The sequence below is a fragment of the Poecilia formosa genome, unplaced genomic scaffold (genome assembly GCF_000485575.1).
Source record: "Poecilia formosa unplaced genomic scaffold, Poecilia_formosa-5.1.2 Scaffold27, whole genome shotgun sequence".
In the NCBI taxonomy this organism is placed as follows: domain Eukaryota; kingdom Metazoa; phylum Chordata; class Actinopteri; order Cyprinodontiformes; family Poeciliidae; genus Poecilia; species Poecilia formosa.
Window position 1 is genome coordinate 2,637,442 of NW_006799966.1, and position 21,070 is coordinate 2,658,511.

The following is a 21,070-nucleotide window of genomic DNA, read 5'->3' on the forward strand; positions in this document are numbered from 1 at the left end:
TAATAATAATAATAATAAACATATAATGTATATTGTTTTTCAACCGGAATAAACCTAGCTTTGTTAGAAATCGCAAATCATTTGGATGGTAAGGTTTAAAATAATCAGGTTCAACAAAATGCAAAGAACACTGATTAACAGTGCTAATATTTAATTATGAAATTTAACTAACTAATGTATTTATTTTTTAAGTATACAAAATCTAAAAACAAACAAAAAAAATCTGTCTTTACTGTGTAAAACTATCGAACTAATTGTCATAAAGTACATTTGGAGGGCTTCTTTAACAGTTTGGTGCCCAGTCAGTGCGTCTTTCCTAAGCGAATCGTTCACGGACCGCACATCACCAGATGACAACAACAAAACAAGCCTACTGAGAAAGGGTGTTAGCGTAGTTAGCTAATTCAGATAAACAGCGACCGGTGGAGTTTAATCCATTAGAAATCTACAAGAATATGCGTAATCTGTATAACTAACTATGTTTGTCAGTCGGTGTCTTGGTTAGTCAAGCTGACATTACCTAAGTGGCTCACCAAGCTACCTCTAAGTATGCTCAGTTTATACGCGTTAGCCAGCTAGCTCTGGTGCTAGCTATTTAGCTAGCCACCTCGCCTTGGCGAAGACCAACAGAGAGGGAGAGATGCGAGCAAAGTGAGGTAAGAAGCAATTAATCGTTTTTCAAGTTGCTTTTGTGCTTAGCCTGACTTGTAAACATTAAAGTGACGTTAGTTGTTTATGAGATACGTTTGTTAGATTCGTCGGTGTTAAGGCATTACTGCCACACAGTCCTGTTAGCTATTAGCTAGTTAGCATAGACAGTAGGTTATTATTGACCGTCTAGCTGCTAACAACAGCTGTTGGTGGCTACTTCTCCGGCACCATCTTCATGAGAAACCAGAGGCCGTGAGGTTGATAAGACCAGCTGAATTGAATATTCATAAACATCTACACAAGTATAAGTTTAAACGGAAAGCGGCCCACAGAAACACAAAGCGTGAACGGAATCACCGAGTGAGGAGAAACTATCAAACCATCGTTTATAAACCGAAACCGTTTAAACCAGTTAACAACATCGTTATAACAGCATGTTTGGATTTATGTTATTACCAACACACTCTTTGCCGTTGCTGTCTAAATGTCAGTCAAAACTTTGTTTTTGGTTTAGTCTTTTTTTTGAGAGAGATTGTCAGCTTGTCTCTAAGGAGATCAACATTTTGTAACCACCGGGGCTTGAGGCTCGACAGCAAACAGTAGTTTAACCGTGACTCAGCTGAGACTATTTTAAGGAAACCAACAATTACAAAAATTTTGAAAGTTAAAATATGAATTTTACATTAAGGGAGGCTTAAAAATAACTCTTCCCTTTATTTTCAGGCATAGGCACTGAATAAAGCACAGTAGACTATGTACTTTATTACACAACACAAAGGGTACTGTGCTGTCTTGTTTAGGACGGAATTATTGGCGAGTTGTTGCATATTTTTTACGTGAAGGTTCTTTGAACTTAAAGTAAATTGAAAAATACCTCACCTGTGTTTATAGTCTTAAACTTATAAACACAAGCCTGGCTTGAATTACATGAAAGTTGTGCAGAAACTAAGTTTAAGAGAAATTACCACCTTCTACTTATCACAGATGAATGCTGATCAAGAATCATTATTGACAATTTAAAAAAAAAAAACTGCAGGTACTTTGCTTCTTTGCTACATACCACTTACTTCCATTCTGTACTTGGGAAAATATTTTTTGTGAGAGTGCCCTTAACCTGTGTATCAGATTTTTTTTTTTCTTTTTTTTTCTTACTTTGATAAATTGTGAAGACAAATGGTCTTAAGATGCTCAAATGTCACATCTACTGCCATTTTGTGACTTATTATTTTCTAATGTTTTATTTAAGCCCCTGTCTTTTGTTCTGATGCCTTTTGGGGTCTGTTGATTTACTCTTACAACATAACAAAATAGTTGCTTTTTTGTTGTTGTTGTTGTTTTTGCTTTCTCTTGCTTGTAGTTTAATTTATTTCAAATATCTACTCATATTTAGATGTATCATAAACTACAAGTGGAATATTTAAAAAGAATAGTTACAAATTTATCACTTATATCAGGTCTTAGATCTTAAGTATTTTGTTTTACATGGGTTGAAGACAATGATGGATCAAGTTCAGAAAACATTTTTTTTGTGTACATCTTCTGGTTTTTTTAAAGGGAATCTGGGGGAAATGTGCCATTCTCTTTATATTAAATATCAGCCTCCACCTGCATTCTGTTTGTTGTAAATACTGCCAATCTGGTGGTGTGACCTTTGCTCTTTTATCCACAGTTTTCACTCCCGCCATTGCATATTTTTAAGCAGTTATGTACTCACGTTTTTGTATACTTCTTTAAAAATATCTAATCTTTAGCCAGTTTGCTAAAAATGTTGGAATTGATGCAAATTATTATGTAATTGCTGGTGTAAGTAAAATCTTGGTTTAGAGTTGTTAACTCTGTAGTCTGCAGAATCATCTAGTTCATAGCTCTGCACACGCCTGTAAATGTTTTGGATTGATCATAGAGAAATTATTAACGGCTGAATGCTGTTCTTGCAAAATCGGTAGATATTTTAACCTAATTGATGAGGCAACTTCTGCTTTTTGCACAGAGCCTGTCCTGTGCCTCTTCACACCCAGATGTTCCTTTCTCTCAACCATTGGTAGATGGATGCAAATTATGGGATGCAAAAAGATATTGGCAACTGAAAAAAAAAAAAGAAGTTTAATAGTTATTGTTTTCACATTTGTTTTTATTCTGCAGGGTAGTGGTGCATGACTAATGAACGAGAAAGGCGAGGTTGAAGAACCCTGGGAGATTCACCATGAAGCTGTATGTGTTCCAGGTCAACAATGGAAGCACTTTGACTTTTGACACCGACCTTGCTGTCCAAACGTAAGAAGCTGGGATTTTACAGACGACGTTCAGAAACCGTGGCCGGTGCTCCCTGCTTCTTTTGACCCAAACGACTCCTTTCTCTGTTTCAGTGTGCTAGAGCTTAAACATGCCATCCAAGCCAAATACAAAATCGCAGTTCAGCATCAGGTCCTCGTTGTCAATGGAGGGGAATGTATGGCTGCAGACAGACGGGTCTGCAGTTACAGTGCTGGCACTGTAAGTTTATGGCAGCTGCAGTTCACTTACTTCCTTCAAGCATTTGAAGACTTCATGGCTGACATTTGATATCACCTGTTTTTATTATGCTTTTCTAGGAAACCAACCCCATATTCCTGTTCAACAAAGAGATGATCTTGTCCGACCGGGATCCAACCATCCCAAAAACCACCTTTTCCATTGAGAGTGAGATTCAGGTTAAGGTGGAAGAGTCGCTACTGATGCCAGCTGTCTTTCACACCGTTGCCTCACGAACACAACTTGCTCTGGTACTTTTTAAATTTATTTACACCTTTCCCTGTTTTTGTTTGTGAATTTTTTTGGAAAATATCTATTGATTTTGAAACAATACGCCAAGTTCTTCCAATTTCATAAAAATAAAATAAATAAATAAAAAATCCTTCCAGGAAAAATAACTGTGGGACTTCTCATAAGTGCTACTGGTACAAAATTTTCATAACTGCTACCTATCAGTTCACCTCAATAAATTAGGGTATTCTTGAAAAGTTTACTCATTTCAGCAACTCAGTTCACTAAGTGGAAGACATTTTATAGAGTAATTACGCACAGACTGATGTTTTCAAGCCTTTACTTTTGTTCATTCTGATAATTTTTGATTTACAGCTGTTAAAAACAAAGTATTTAATTTCTTATTAGAATACCACTTGACAAAATTATCTGTAATACCTGCTTAAAAGTTATTTTCAAAATGTATTTAATTTAATACCACACCTTTTTGGAAAGCATATTATAATTTAGAATCAGTAAATGTTGCAAAACATGCCCAGTAACAACATTACTTAATTACTTAATACACAGATGGTTTTTCTGCACTTATAAAAGATTCATTAATGTTGACAAGCCAAGGGCTTGGACTTGCTCCAGCTGACGGCAACCTGACCTACTTAGACTGACTTATGTCAATTAATGTTCATATAGTCCCTTTTCCAACAAACTAAATTAAATTACTTGATTAATAAAACAAATAATTACTTGGCTCTTTGAGGGCAGCTGTAAAGCCTTGGCTCTCCTTTTACAAGATGGTCAGTAAAGCTGTAAATATTCCAAAAAATACAAAGGTCTAAACCCTTTATTTCAGCACATATGTACCACAAAGATACTACACGGTAGTTTTTTTTTTTTTTTTCACACACCAGCAATATTACATTTATTTTACCAGTATATTTTGTGTACTTGAGCCTCTGGACTGTTTGACTTCAACCACAGAGTGACAAGCAAGTCGAAGGACAGTGAGTCCATACAAAAATGTGTGATGTAATCGGCGTCTGCTACAAGATATTAGTATTCAGGCTCACTATTCGGACAACATCGTATGTTTATGGAAAATGTTTAAACACTGTCTATTTTGATCCTCAGCAGGGTTTACACGAAGCTCAGCGAGTAATTGTTATCAGCCGAAGCTATCATTTGAGCCAGACAGATAACGGTGGTCTCGGTGACCCAGCAGTGACAGACGGGTGTTCAGCAGCAGCAGTCTGCACTGTGTAACACAAAACAGACCTGTACTGGTCCGATAAATAAAAAGGGACACGCTGCTTCTACTTCATTTTCAGCTCAACCTATTGATGTAAAATAATCTCATAACATTATGAGAATCTGTTTAAATTAAGAATGATTAAAAATGATGTGTCCTTAAGTTTAGTATAACATTATTTAATTATACTTTCTTACCCTGATGTTGCCTAATTTATTTTTATTTTTTTAATCTCTCTAGGAAATGTTCGAAGTTGCCAAAAAACTTTGCTCGTTCTGTGAACGTTTGGTTCACGATGAGCATCTCCAACATCAAGGCTGGGCAGCTATCATGGCTAATCTGGAGGACTGCACTTTGTCTTATCAGAAGTTACTCATGAAGTTCAACACCGCATACACAAATTATCAACAGGACTTGGAAGAAATTAAAATCAAACTTTCAAAGTAAGTATAAAAATTAGACATTCTCCCACTGTTAAAAAAAGAAAATTGACCTAAAACTAAAATGTGTTTTAAACCTGTGAATAGATCACCTGCCAGGTTAACTAACATTTTTTTTTTTTAAATTACGTTCAACAGACATGAGTGCTTCATTGAAAACAAAGTTTCAGTTGACATTTGTTGTAATGCCTGCAGGTTAGGGACTTCGGTTTCTGTGATGGCCAGGATTCCTCTGCTCGAATGTTTGACAAGACACAGTTACAGAGAGAGCATCGAGAAGTCCAGTTCGACCCCGGAGAAGGACTCGGATGAGACGGAAGAAGAAAAATCCACCGACTCTGTGCTCTGCGCTACTCAAACCCAGGTGGCCTCCAAATCGTCAGCGTCCTTATCTGCTTCAGGGGCAGGCACGTGCGAGCCAGCAGGCGACCAGGAGACAAGCGAAATGACTGAGAGTGGTGGTTTGAGAGCTGCACTTTTAGACGATGACACTCCAGAACTCGCCTGCCAGTCTTCTTTCAACGTAACACTATTGGACTGGATCAACGTGCAAGACAGACCTAACGATGTGGAATCGGTTGTCAGGAAATGCTTTGACTCCATCAACAGGGTGAGCTAAACGCTAACTTGTAAGCTCAGTGGGGAAGACCGGGATTTATGGGTGTGTCGTTTGTTTCAGCTCGACCCTCGGATCATCCAGCCCTTCCTGGCAGATTGTCGTGACACAATTGCAAAGCTCGATAATCAGAACATGAAATCCATCAAAGGGCTTGAAGACAGGCTGTACGCTCTAGACCAAATGATTGCAAGCTGTAAGAAGCTGGTGAATGAGCAGAAAGAACTTGCTCAGGTATTAACAAAAAAATAAATAAATTCCTGTTAAGGATTTTCTTTTTATTCGTTAAGTCTGTTTTATTAATTGTGCTTTACACTTTTTTTGCTTTCAGGGGTTTTTGGCCAATCAGAAGCGAGCTGAAAACCTGAAGGATACGTCCGTCCTGCCTGACCTGTGTCTGAGTCACACCAACCAGCTGATGATCATGCTGAACAACCACAGGAAGCTGCTAGACATCAAGAAGAAGTGCACCACTGCCAAACAAGAGTTAGCAAACAACCTTCAAGTCAGACTCAAGTAAAGACTGAAACTGAATTTTTTTTCTCTCAATTATGTTTGTGATACAGTTTTGGTTGAAAAGTTTCTGCACACTCACTGTCACCATCCATTTGCAAATGTTGAGTTTGAAAGTGTCTGTTTTGGAGTGGAGGGCCTTCTCTTGGTCTGTACTTCCCCAGACTATGAGGATGTAGAATGTGGTTCAGTAGAGACAGAGAGGCACATTGGTCCTCATGCAGTTTCAAGTTCATGGCAAGCTTGACTTTTTTGAGATTTTTCCAAAAACATCACAACCATTTTCCTTTCATTTTTGTGTAACAATTTAGGTAAAGCAGGTTGTTATAATAAGGCCTCCAAACACGTCAAAAGTAATTTTGTAATGGCAAATTAGGGTTCTGGATAGGTTTTCAAAGATACCATAGTAAGATCTGTGGATTTAAATAAAGTCTACCCCAGAGAATTAACAGATTAAATTACAAGTTTGACCAAAAATAAGGTCCAGTTGCCAAACATAAACGCATCTGATGCTTACTGATGGCTACAAAAAAAACAGCGAACGCTAAACTCTTGAAGTGGAATTTTACAAAATTTACATGGGTTAATATGCATATTTGAGGCTTTACCATTACCATTTCAGCCTTTTCTTTATTTGAGAAAATACACAATAAATACAAGAGATTGTTTTTAAAATTCATTGAAATAATTAGTTGTATAATCTTTCTACCCTGTGAAATGATGGTTCAAATGCATCCTCAAAGGATTGATATGAAGAAACTGTGTCCTTTTCCATGTCTTTAACTGTGATGCTTTTTGTTGAATGTGAAGTTAGTGGTTAAAAAAAAAATGCTTAAGAGAGTCATTTTTGTAACTTGAGTTTTGGTTGTGATTGTAGATGGTGCTGCTACGTGATGCTTCACGCAGATCAGGACGGGGAGAAGCTTCAGGCTCTTCTTCGGCTCCTGACAGAGCTAATAGAGAGAGTGAGGGTGGTGGACGCCCTCAGTACGGTGCCCCAGATGTACTGCTTGGCAGTGGTGGAAGTTGTCAGGAGGAAAATGTTTATGCGACACTACAGAGAGGTCGGTGCCTATGATTGCTATGGTAATATCAGCCACCGCTTGTTGACACAGTCTTGTTTTTATATTCCCGTATTTTAATGTGTTACGTTTTTGACATTTGTTGCATAAATATAAATTAACCCTGTTTTGAAGATGCAAAAATGTGCTATTGTTTATGTTTTATTTGCATTTCATTCATTTTATGTGAGACTTTTAGCTCTAGCGAGTTTTATAGAATTAAGAGTGTTTTTATTGCAACCTGGTATTCTATGGTTTTCTTAACAACAACAACAACAAAAAAAAAAGGTCAAAAATCAATTTATGTTTAAAAAAAAAAGGGGTTTCTTTAACATGTCTATACAACTATGTAGACCAGGCTGTGTGACTCATAAAAAGTCTTTAATATTTCTTGATTTTGTCAGTGGGCCAATGCACTTGTTAAGGACGGGAAGCGACTGTATGAGGCGGAAAAGTTCAAAAGGGAATCCTTTGGAAAACTTTTCAGTAAGTGCTTTTAAAGTCCTCCAACGATGAATACGTTGTACCTTTGAAGTTGTTTTAACATGGTGATGTTCTTTTTGACTTTAAGGGAAGTCTTTTCTCCGAAATCGATTGTTTAGAGGACTTGAGTCTTGGCCTCCAACTTCATTTTGTGTAGGTTTCTAGTGCAGTTTTTTTTCTCCAATAGTATTCACTGCATTTTCAGGGTGAGGTTTTTGGTTACCATAACTACCGCTTCATTGTTACAGACACGGAAACCCAGAAGGTTTGATGATGAACTTCCAGACATCTCGCTTGATGACCTGCAGTACTTGAAATTGTGTTGTCCTGTTGAGGTGCAGCCTTTCCTAATGTAAGTCACCGTCAGCAGACACTCAACCGTTACTGCTAGAAACTAACCTGTCTCAGAAATTATTATGTTTTTTCTTTTTTTGTTTGTTTTTCTCTGCAGGATTCCCGCCATGTGTGACTTTGAGCCCCTAAATCGCCACGTAGAGACACTTCATAAGCTGGTCCAAGCCGCACAGAGCGTGGACGAAATGTCTCAAACTATCACAGACCTGCTGAGTGAACAAAGAGTAATGTCTTTTTTTTTAATCAGTTTTAGCTTTGAAACTAGAAATACATCTTTCAGAAATGAAAGCTGATTTCCTAATTTATTTTATTTTATTTTATTTTTTTGCTATACTTTAAGAACAACAGCCATATTTTTCCCTTTCCTTCCTGCTTTGAGAACTCACTAATCACTTAAATGACCAGAAGCCACGTTGCACTATAATTTTGAGAGATTGGTCAATAAAACAACATTTTGCTAATTTAAAACAAAGACAGAATTTACACCTTCAGATTTTAAATTTCTTTAGCATCCAGAGTTAGTGATTAGCTGTTAGCATTACTGTCGTTAGCATAACAGAAACCAGAGTCATTGTGGGTATTTCTGGGTGAATGTAGATTCCTACCTTCACTCTTGAGGATGCAAGCATTTCTAAAGCCATGATGCCTAAGCTATCGTCTCTGCTATAGTAGATTTGGCCTTCCTCTTATCTCTTGAAAGTATTTGTCTCACTTTCTCACTACCTGAGGAAACTGCAGACATGTCTCAACACGTCATTGTTCCTCTTACTTTTTTTTAAAATCCTCACTGATAGTGGAAACAGCTGAAACCGCTACGCTACAACCTTTCAGCTGTAAAGTATGGCGCCTTCACGCCATGTCGAAATTTCCAACCTACCCATCTAGAAATTGTCCGGTTTCAATCAACAGTAATTTATTTCCGCATTTCTTTTCTTAATTGCTTTAAAATCAAAGCTTGTTCGTCCTTTTCTATTTGTTTCATGTAAAGTGAACGCTTGCTCCACTCAGACTTCATCGTCTCCCTCTGTTCTGTCCTTCCAGGCATCCTGTAGTCAGAGCGCCCAAAGATCAACGGCGCAAACTCCGCAGTCTGAGGGCAAGCCCGGGACCACCACGCCGGTGCCCTCCAAAACGCCTCTCTGTCTTAGCCTTCAGGAATCCAGCTGTCAGCCCCTGCTTGTACCCGTCCCGGCTCCTTTAGAGGATCTGTCCCCAGACAGCATCGATGCGCAAACATTTGACTTCGAAACCATCGGCCACCCGAACATGGACCCCGTCCTGCAGCAGGGATCCCTGGACTTGGATTCTCTCGCCGAAAGCCCCGAATCCGACTTCATGTCTGCTGTCAACGAGTTTGTGATCGAGGAGAACCTGACCTCCCCTAACCCCATCAGTGACCCCACTAGCCCCGAAATGATGGTGGAGTCGCTGTACTCCTCAGTCATTAACGCCATCGACAGCAAGCGGATGCAGGACACCACAACGCTGGAGAAGGAAAACTCAAGGATCGCCGACCTCAAGGAAGTTCTGGAGAAATACAGATGTGCCGCAGAAGAGTCCCACTCCAACCTCAGGAGTGTGAAGGCTGACCTCTATTACTTAAGAGGTTTCGTCTTGAAGGAACAGCAGGACTTTGGGTTAGCTCTGCGCAGCATGACCATGGAAGTGCGCAGTACCGTGAACGAAATCTACCAGTGTCACAAGACGGAGTTGAACGAGCAGCATGAAGGGGAGCTTCTCACCGCTCGGCAGGAGCTGGAGAACCAGGTTCAGGCGTTGACGGAAGAAAACCAAGTAAACCAGAATATTGTCAGAGACGTCCAGAGAGCCATGCTGGAGCTGGAGGGGCTCATGGAGCGCAAAGAGAAAGAACTTACCCAGCTGGAGAACGAGAAAGAGCGATGGGTGGAAAAAGAGAGACACTTTGCTGAAAAGATAAAACGTCTTGAGCAGATCAACTGTGATCAAACAGAAGAAATCAAGACGCTCCTTACTTCTAAAGACTCTTTGAGCAGTCAGCTTGAAAACCTGCATTTTGAGATCGAACGCAGTCAGCAGAAGATCCGACAGGAGCTGGAGGAGGTTTCTCAGTGCCATTTAAAGGAGTTGGAGGAAAAACTGATGCAGGAACACCAAAAGGCTCTGGATAGTCTGAATAAGAACAACAAGGAGGCCCTGGAACATCTTGCTGTTGAAAATAGTACAAAGCTGACCAAGGCAGCCGATCACCACGACACCGCTATTAAAGAGAAGGATGTTCAGATTAAAGAAATGGAAGATCGGCTTACGGAGCTCACAGAACTCCGCTGTAGACTGGAGGTAGATCTGGCCCTCAAAGAGTCCGAGACGGAGGAGGTGAGGATCTTATTTGAAGAAGCCAAGATGCAGCAGGCGGAAGCTGTAAAGGCCCAAGTGGAGGCAGACACCAAAGTCCTTAGAGATGAGCTGATGGATCTCAAGAGGCAGCTTCAAGCTAAGAACGAGGAGTACGAAGTGGATCTGGCAGAGCTGAGGACTCTCATGAGGATCGAAAAGGACCACTGCATCTCGGAGCTGGTGGACCGGCACGAGGAGCAGACGATCCTGTTGCACGGCAAAATCTCCGCCCTGCAGCAGCACTCCCAGGATGCGGAGAGAAACCACGCGGAGCAGCAGCAGAGGCTTAGAGAGGAATTGGATCAGCAGCGGGCGGCTCTGGCTGAAGACAAGGAGAAGCAGTTCAGGAGTTTCCAGGAGCGGGAGCAGCAGTTGAGGACAGTTGTCAACAGTTTGCAGGCAGAAAATGATCTGCTCTCTAAAAACCTAGAGCAGGAAAGACGTGCAGCTCAGGAGGAGGAGGCCTCGAGCGTCGTAGCAACAAATGCTTTCAAGGAGTTAGAGCAGCAGAAGGAGGAGACGGAGAGGAGACTTTTAGAAAAGATTAGGCAACTTGAGAATGAGCTTCATGAGAAACAGTCGTCTAAAAGGTAAAAGCTGGATCTTAATGATCGAACACAATCGAACTTGTATAACAGACATGGGCCAATGTGAGTATAATCCTGAGTAAAAATACCACAGTGTGGCTGCACATAGAACATACCAGATTGCTAGCCAATTGTCGGATTACTTGAAAACCTGCTGAGGTTCCCCTTTCTTACATGCCGTTCACGATTTGTGTATTTTTTAGAATGTTTGGAGGGATGGCTGGCATCTCCTTTAGTTTTTGAAGACCAGAAAGCTGAATTCACATCTTTTTTTTTTTTTTGTCGGAAAGTGAAAGGTGTAGTCAGCTGATGGGCAGTGCCTAGTAATATGTGGAAAAACTGTCACAATGACGCCCTGAAAGCTCACTAAAACAATTGTTTTTTTTGCTGAAAAAGAACTTGTTTTACTGCTATACCAGTGACTGACCTGACCCATGCCTATTATATAATAAAACTGCAGCTATTTACTTAAATGTAAAACTTGAGCATTTAAAGTAAATTAACTTTGCTGCAATTTTGGGGGAAAAAAAAAGTATTTTATCCATTTACCATAATAGAAATGCAGTTTTTTTTTTCCAACAAGGAATGAATGTGCCTGTCTTTCAGTGATGAAGGCTTGTCGCTGCACGCTGAGGGCCGTGCAGATGCTGGAGCACCTCTGTCCCTAGACTCAGCCTTACAGGAGCGCCTGCAGCAGGAGACGGCCTCTCTGCAGGCCCAGATTGAGCTCTTGGAGAAGAAGAAGAATGAAGAGATACAGAACCTCAAAACATCACTGATTGCAGAGCAGCAGGTCTGGAATGTAAACTGGAAGCGGGCATTAAAAGCCTTGTGGTTGACATATTTTTTGGGCACTTGTTAGAAACAGACCAGTTTGTGGTTGTCTTTCAATTTTCTGTGTTTTTTTTTTTAAAGCTTTAACTTCATTTACTTGATGTAAAATGATTGGATTCTAGATTACTGTCTGACAAAGTGAAATGGTTGAACCTTATCACTAGACATTTTCTTGGTGCACCTCTCTCAGTCTGGTTTTTGAACGAGTTTCTAATCATTTCTGGTGACTAATTTGCTAAACAATAACCAGAATTATTTACTAAAATGTTGTTTTAGAAGCTTATAAGATTCCTCCCTGTGCTGCAGGAGCGAGATGGTAGATGGCCTTAAACTCAGCAGCTGAATGTCATGATGCAAGCTCAAATATATCCTATTTTTTAAATATTGTTTGAAAATTAAAAATGTTTGTTTCTTCTACATTCAAGACGAACTTCAACACCGTTCTAACAAGAGAGAAGTTGAAGAAAGAGCAGATTATCAACGACCTTTCGGAGAAGTTACAAAAAGTTACCCAGCAGCAGGAAAAAGACAAAGGTGAGTACTACGCTTTACATGTGGTTGGAGTTGGGAAGTGTGTTATTTGTGTACTTTAGTAATTTAGTCTCAACAGCAGAAATAGTATTGAAACATTTAAGATTTTTCTGCTACTCTACTTTAGCCAAGCCAGCGTTATTTATGAGCACTTTTAAAACGGCAAAACTGAACAAACTGCTGAAAAAACATCATATAAAGACAGCAAAATAAGTAAAAGATCTTGACAAATAAAGTTTACATTTATGTTGTGCTTTTTTTGTTTTTTTGTTTTGTTTTTGTTTCCGTAATGCAGCTCTGATAGAGACGCTGTCTGAGGACCGAGCGAGTGTGATGCAGGAGAAAAAGCAATTGGAGGAAGAGCTGAACCGTCTGCGCAGCTCTGCTCTGGTCTCCTCTGCCTTCTTCCCCTCGAACTCGGCTCAAGAGCTCTCAGAAGCTGGAGCAGCGGCGAGGGCTCTGCCTGTTGCGGGGGCTTGCTCTCCTGAGACCTCGGCCGAAACGGACCGACTGGCCTCCGTAACGGCCTTCAGAGATGACGAGCACGTCGATTCAGCCGTGGAAGCCAGCATGGTGGCTTCTGAGTAAGCAGTTATTCTTTAATAAAACTATTGTTTAAAATATAAGACTGAAATCTGGCATTGCTAAAAGAAGAAGAGTTTCATGTTTACTGCCTTGTTTCAGCATGTTGGCTGCTGGAAATCAAATTAAGGGTCCACGTTGAAATGCTTTGTCTCTAACAGGCAAAGCTCGTGTGTTTTTGATCATGTTGTGATGCAAATCCCTTTAAACACATTCAATTATTTCTCAAGATATATGGGAAAGGTGTGGTGTACATCTAAAACCATGGTTTAAATAAAATTATCAGAGAAAACATTTGCATAAAAGTCAAAGTTATTGTTCACGTTGGTATTTACAGAGGCATGAATGTTCCGATGTAGAATCAAGTTTGTTTAAGTTGTAGTTTCAGCTGAATTTGGCCTTTGGATGTGAAACATTTTCTTGTTGACATGCAGTCATAAGAAGTGGAAGATTTTGATTTTACCAGCTTAGTGGTTTTGTATTTCCTTCACAGTCCTAAGCTTGGGAAAAAAATAAATGAATAAAAAAAAACAAAAAAAAAAACAGGTCCGACAAAATCTTTGTTCACATCAAGCTTAAGTTTGGTTGGAATTTCAGAAAAATTAGTCACATCCTTAGAAAGCATTGCATTGCTGAAGGATTCCAAGTGTAAATGAGCCAGATATGGATGGACAGAGAGACACATTTGAAAGCAGACAGAAGGTAGGGTAGGATGTGACAACACAAGTTTTTTTTTTTTTTTGTTTTGTTGTTTTTTTGTTTTGTTTTGTTTTGTTTTTATCAGCACTAACTAGGCACAAGATTAAAAAAACATGATGCCAAATATCAGTTTTTCCTCCAATGTTATTCGCACAGTTACCATCTGACATTTTTTCCCACAGTGACACCGTGATGTCAGAAGAGAAGCAGCGGATAATGTTACTCGAGAGGGTAAATATGCATGTTGTTTCCTTATTTTAAACATGTTGAAATCTGTTTTTTTTTTAAATTTGTTTCAGTGTGTTTAATTCACTTCTTAAATGTTGCAGACTTTGCACATGAAGGAAGAAGAAAACAAGCGCCTCAGCCAGCGACTGGTTAGTTGAGGGTCTTGTAACATAATTATTTATTTTACACGACTCACGCAGATCTGGTGAAGTGAGTCAAATGAAAATAGAAAAATAGGAAAAACATGAATATGCTTTTTTCCTGATAAATATTTGAAAGTAAAAATAAACTGCTTCCACTGGTGCATCTATGTTAGATTTGAAATAACATTTGTTTAGAATTATTGCATGTACCCAGGAAAGACCCTTGCTATAAGAAAAGGAATCTCCTTTCCACTAGGTGGCAGTAGCATCAAAGAATAAATCCATGCAAAGACTCAAAAGACATTTAGAAAAGTGTCACACAGTATAGTGCAAACTGACTTTATATAATTTTTGAGAAATAAATAGCATGAAGATTAAATATATATTTTGCTGATCTTAGATTTTATGTTAAAATACTTACTGCATTTTCAAAATTCATGAACAGAAAATCAGATTTTAGTGAGCGGCCGAAAAGTAATGATGCTAATGATCAAGCTAATTTAATGCATTTTGTTTGAATAAGGGCTATCTCTTTTTCTGACACGTCCAGTCCAAGTTGTCGCTGTCATTAAATTAATGCAATACGATAATTGTTGGTCTCATCTGTTTCTTTGCAGATGTCTCAAAGCATGTCCTCCGTGTCATCACGGCATTCAGACAAAATTGCCATCAGAGAGTAAGTGAACGCTAATAAAATACCACATGGCATTAGCATGTCCTTACCACTGTGACTTTTAGCAGTTTTAATATTAGCTAAAACCGACCCTGATTACATTCAGGATAATTACACACATTATTGTATAATTACCATAACAGTGTTGTTTGCACTTTGCTGAAGTCTGGGAGATCATCTCTTTGTCTCATGGTCCATCTTTTTGTGTTTCAGTTTCCAGGTCGGCGATTTGGTTCTAATCATCCTGGATGAAAGGCACGACAACTACGTGCTGTTCACAGTTGGTCCCACCCTCTACTTCCTGCACTCAGAGTCTCTCTCTGCACTGGACCTTAAACCAGGTCAGCTCCTGTTACAGCCTATTGAAAGCACTGGCAAGCCTGTAACTTTAGTGTTGTGTTTTTAAATATAATTTACCATTATAGTAAGCCAAACATCCAGATAAACAGTAATTTCTGTTTTAGAATTCATATGCCATCATTAGCGTCACTGACCACAAATCATAATGTATTCTTACTGCTTAGCCATGTGTAGCCAGTTTCCTACGTGTTAATTGTTTAACATTATTTGTTTCTGTGTAAAGCATCAGGGACCTCAAGACGACCATGGGTGCTTGGAAAAGTGATGGAGAAGGAATATTGTCAGGCAAAGAAGGTGATTTGAACTTTTGACATCTGTCTTGTTCTTATATCAAGTGTACGATATTCCTTAATAGCTGCTAATTTTGTAAAGACAATAAACAAGATTGAAATGCTTTTACTTTCTAACTAAATTAAAAGATAGTTGTCAAAAAATGTTTTGGGGAAAAGAAAACACTTGTTTTTCAGACAGGGGTTAAAAAGCCTTTGTGCATAATAATAATAATAATAATAAAAAAGACAAAATAGAGAAAATTCACCAGGTTATTGGGACATATACTTTTTAAATAAACCTTCACTAGAAATCTAGTTTGTAGATCTTTTGTCACACTATAAGGAATTTTTCAAAACAAATAACAGCTGTGTTCAACTTAATATTTAATTAGAAGAAAATCTGCGATTTACTGATTTGTGTTAGAATGTTAAAATGATTCATTAACTTGTTTCTTAAGATCAGTCATTGATTATTTATCTCTGGAGTAGAGGCAACATCACATGGTGTGTGAGAGAGCATCTTTTTCAGCATGTTTTTGTTTTTAGCAACTAGGAACATTATTGTAGTTAGCATAACAAACATTGTTCAGTTTTTCTGAGATTTTTTTTCTGACTGATTTTCCATCAGCAGGGATCATGGGTTTCTAGCACAAAAATAAGAATTTTGTCACCAAGTAAATCCTCCCTGATCTCTAATTTGAATAATATTTCTTTTAAATCTTGAGACATGATTGTTATGCTGTTAAGGCATATAAAGAACTTTCTTTGTTTCCTCACAAAACTGTGTGTTTTTCCCCTGCAGGCCCAGAACAGATTCAAAGTTCCTTTAGGAACCAAGTTCTACAGAGTGAAAGCTGTTCCATGGAATAGAAAAGTCTAATAGCCAAGTAACGAGCTAAAATGTATATTTATTTTAATTTTTTGAACGGAAACATCATAATTGATAACATTAACAGCAGAAGACAAATTGAAGATCGTCTTGCAACATCATTTTTTGTGTTTCGGTTTAAAATCTCATATGCTATCATGTTTTTTTTGTTGTTTTTTTTTTCCTTTTTTTTTTCTTTTCTTTAAAATCCAGATTTTATTTTATCGTGGACCAAATGCTATTAACCTAATTAGGGCGTCGCCCTGTACACTGGCATTATGCCCTCTGACTTGTGTGTGGAATTGAACAAAATTTGGATGTTAAATATTAGTTCTCATTCTCAGCATTTGTCCGCTTGTGGAAAATACTGTCTTTATCAACATAATTAAATAAAAAAAAGAAATATACATTTATAATTAATGTTAATGGAGGAATGTTCATAGCATGCATATTGAAATATTTTCTTTGATTTTACCTAACAGATAAATGTCGTAGTCGGAAATGTAGTTAATGCTGTATGTTACTCACAATCAGTATGGCGCTCTGTCATTACTGACATGTACATTATGACTGCGTGACTGACTGAAGGAAGCAGTCATCTTTGCAATCCTTGAAATGCACTTTGAAAAACAATGCTTTTGTTAATTTGAAAAGGGAAGTTAATTGAGCTGTCAGAACTAAGTAAATATATCAGCACAAACTTCTCATTATCATAGAATATGGATATGTAGAGAGGAAAACATTGTGACCGTGTTTCATTATCGGGAGACATTGTATATTACCCATAAAATCACATGTAACAATAACTGACTGTATTGTAAAGGATAGAGTTTTGAAACAATAAAGGATTGATCCCCAAGATATTAAATTGTTTCCTCCTTTTATTGTTTCTTCATATTTTAAAAGCGTTTTCCTCCTAACAAAGGAGAAGGGGGTAAAATTAGAAGAAAAAAAAAAACGTTTGGTAGGCAGACTGTTAGGTTTTTTTTTTTTTACTTGGCTGTAATCAAAATTGCTTTTATGTCTGGAAAATTAACGTCTTATTTGACATGTGACATTCGAAACGAAAAAAAAAAAAGAGCCTCTTTTTGTGTAATTAGTGCATAGCCTGTATAATAATGCCATTAGAATTTTCTGGGCATTCAGGAAATTGATGTAAAAAAAAAAAAACGCACAATGTAGTGCGCTCATTTGATTGAGCATTTTTTGATTTTGTGGAAACATAAATGTTGGCACGCTGCTGCAGGAAACAGACTTCAAAAAGGCTTCATATCGTGGCCCAAGAACGATGCGGCCCTCATGGAGAAGGAAGCCCACCAACATCACTTTCCCAGTTCACAGCGGGGAGCATAGCAGCTCGCCGTCGAGCGCTCTCTACCATGTGGGTCTAGGGGTGTTTTAACAATGTTTAGCTCTATTTTCTCCATTTAGCATAAGCCTGTTGTCACATTTGGATGGCTCCTTCATAAATTGATGGTGTGATTCCTACAATTTCGGGACAGGCCTGAACGACAAAATATGCAACACAACATTCGATACCGAGGTGGCTGGCAAGCAGCAACCATGTGCACTGGACAGGCTCTTAGTGTAAATGTTTACAACCCCCCACTGAGCTCAGTGCTGCTGGGAGTCAGACTCCTCAGGCTGAATGAGATTTAACGTTGCCATGTGTAGTCTGGAGCTACTTCTATTAAAACTGCCTGTGTGACTTCCTTTTTCTAACAGCTGACCACTTATTTACATTACTGAAACATTTAGTTTTAAACGTGCACACACGGAATATGTGTAATGTTTTTGTTTTTGCTTTTCAACTGGCGGCACTGGTGTCAACACCTTATTCTTGGGGATTTTTTATTCAACTTTTTATTTAAATAAAATTCGTCATGTTTTCAGAGTTTTCTGAAAGGAGGCAAAATATAAAATAAATATATAGTAGTAAGTAAGTAAGAATAAAATTTTTTGTTGACGTTTCACCCATAAACGTTCACTCATCTCTTGCACAGGCACACACGGTAAATTAAAATATTTTCCTATGAGGCACGTTCGTCCGATTGAAAGTACCGTTTGAAAATAACCTTTTAGCAGGTTCTTTTCATCAAGGCCAGATGTCCGGATTAAAAATGTTGTTTTGTTTACTGCTCAGATGTTATATTGCAATATTAAATGATTGTGTTTCATTTATACAGTAAGAGAAGAATAATAAAAGTTTGAAAAGTCTTTGCGTAAGTAATCTGTATGTTTTAATTAGTGAAACAAATGAACTTTTCAAGAATATTCTAAATTATTGAATATGACTGTATGTTATGCATGTGTGTCCACCAGCAGACAAGTTACAGAAAAAGGTAACTGCAGACATTTTTTTTTACCTACTTATGAAGACTACCAATAAACCATTCATGTATTTTTATTGTTTAGGTATCTTGTTTTAGGATCTAATATATTTGATGAATAATTAAATATTGTCCAGAATTATTATTATTATTATTATTATTATTATTATTATTATTATTATTATTTTATTTTTATTTTCCATGATTAACTTGAACAATGTGTCACAATATTACTTTAGCATATAAGTAAGTGTACAGAATGAAATTATGGACATATAATGTAATTAAAAAAAAAGATTGAAAATTTAAATTCATTTAATCATTTTCTAGTTAATTTACTTAGATATTATTTATATCTGTATCATGAAAATTTATATATTTAAAAATCTTTTAATAGGACAGTTGGCATGGGAATGAATTAAATAATCAATAAAAATTATTAAATAAACTTAAATATGATCTCAGAACTGATTGTATCACCCTCTTATGAATATAATTCTATACAAAAGCTGAATATTTTGTCAGCATTAAAAATTAAGATGCATGAACTATATTTTAAGCAAAAGCAGATCTATCACAAATTTATGTGCAGTTCTTAACTAGATTTTATAACTAAAATTGAGTTATAATGCAATCTAAACATTAAAAAAACAGAATGTTGTCTTTAAATGCATTTTCAAATAAAATGTAAAATAAAATCAATTTTGCTATGTTATCAAAAGGGAGATGGTCCAAATGTCCATGTACTTTTTCAGGATTCTTGAAGTCACAGTTGCAGCAGAAAAGTATTTTATTGTGTAACTCCTTTGGTTAAAAATGTTTTAACTTTAATCATCCAGAAGAACTACAAAAGAAGCGTATTGCCTTTCTAAAACTCAGTTCTTAAAATATACTTTCCAAACCACTTGTCAGTGACATTAAAACTGACTTCAAAGAGGAAGTAACATTAAACATACCTGAATATGTATTTAAAAGTGACCAAATGCTGACAAATGCATGAAAATACAGTTTTTGAAGAAGTTTTGAGAATTAAAAAAATGTTCTCAAAAACACTTTTAAAAGAAACCCTAACAGTCTTGGCAATTTATAATGAAGGAAATCTTTTTGTCTCTGAAAGTAGTTTATAGTCTAATAGCTCGATTGCGGTTTACTGTTTTTTAACTTACCACCCATGACACATACACACTCAGACACACGCGCATAGAAATATATATGTACTGTACAGTATTTAAATAATGAACTTTAAATATTGATCAGATTTTGTGCTATATTTGGGGAAAAAGGTTCACCAGGTATTGTCATTGGTTACATAAATAAATACTAGACTTCAATGCGTGTTCAATAAAATGAAACAATTCTGCTATTTCAAAGTGAAGAACATTTTCTGCTACCCATGTATTTCTATATTCTTATCACAGTTGCAGCAACCATGTCTTTTCCACACATTTATGAAAAACTACTAAATAACACAACACTGACTTCTTATCAACACGGTTTAATGTGAAATCCGAACACTGATTCCAAGAAGGAAGTCACCTGAAGTTTTCTCCTTTTTTATTTTCATTTATTTATTCATTTATTGTCTGGAGATGAGCAGATTTATCACAAACATACTTTACAGTATTATGACAGGTATTCTCAGGCAGCTTTCAGACACCTCCAGATGAAACACAAAGACACAATGAAAAGCCTTCTCTTTGCTTGTCAACGCCTCCTGAAGGCACTAAATTAAGATTTAGATGAGTAAATGCGAAATTCAAAAACGATGTCAGACTATTTGCAGAGATTCTCTTCCAGTCTGAGATGGTGGCCTTTGTCGCTGATAAATTCTCCGTTTGAAGATAATGCACAAGTTGCATTCGATATTCCAGTATCAGCGGCCGTATTTGCAGATAGATGGCACCGCAAATAAACAAGCATTATTCGCGGTGTAAATATATGCATGAACTTCAAATGATGGATAAATGAAAAAATAAATAGGAAAGCCTTAACATAACAGTTATATTTTTGAAATCTAAATGGAGCGAGTGTGTTGAAGAAGAGCCAGGAGGCATTAAGGCTGAAACTGCAAACCAAGGAGTAAATCGACTTAATGCCATCACATTTCCACCCCATTCATGCCTAAGAAAAGGGTTCGGGAAAGAGATTAGGTTATATATCTGCTGTCAGGGACTGAAGAGACCAAGTGGAGAACTTCACCTAAACAGAGCGATGATCAAACAGACATGCTTTAACAGACATGCTTCATAATCTCATCCGTTATTGTCCCCCCCCCCTCCTCGCTGCCTCGACTACAGGTTCAGTGGCAAATCTGAGACAGGGGCAGATTAAATGTGTGATGAAATGTCTGAGAAATATGTGAGAATGCGCAATGTAAGAACGGTTGATTTTCTACCCACATGACGAACATAATCGCTATTAGTAACACATATCTACATAAATATGATAATTCAAAATTTAGACACATTCATTGGGTTCAGA

At 37.5% G+C, this 21,070-nt stretch overlaps 1 protein-coding gene across 2 annotated transcripts; it reads left to right on the forward strand.

The window, feature by feature from the left end:
• The first annotated feature begins 319 nt into the window (after positions 1-319).
• On the forward strand, positions 320-17,127 carry rb1cc1 (RB1-inducible coiled-coil 1). Of its 2 annotated transcripts, XM_007548668.2 has the most exons (24): positions 320-656; positions 2,642-2,692; positions 2,794-2,925; positions 3,018-3,144; positions 3,243-3,413; positions 4,880-5,082; positions 5,275-5,689; positions 5,759-5,929; positions 6,027-6,211; positions 7,086-7,272; positions 7,674-7,755; positions 7,841-7,905; positions 8,001-8,104; positions 8,204-8,330; positions 9,148-11,072; positions 11,676-11,862; positions 12,329-12,437; positions 12,730-13,018; positions 13,898-13,946; positions 14,045-14,092; positions 14,704-14,762; positions 14,973-15,100; positions 15,343-15,413; positions 16,194-17,127. In XM_007548668.2, exons 3-24 carry the CDS (start codon positions 2,855-2,857, stop codon positions 16,269-16,271), a joined length of 4,851 nt encoding a protein of 1,616 aa, XP_007548730.1. In that variant the 5' UTR covers positions 320-656; positions 2,642-2,692; positions 2,794-2,854; the 3' UTR covers positions 16,272-17,127. The 2 variants fall into 2 exon arrangements, with proteins under 2 accessions (XP_007548730.1, XP_007548729.1); XM_007548667.2 differs by lacking the exon at positions 2,642-2,692.
• Positions 17,128-21,070: the final 3,943 nt, after the last annotated feature.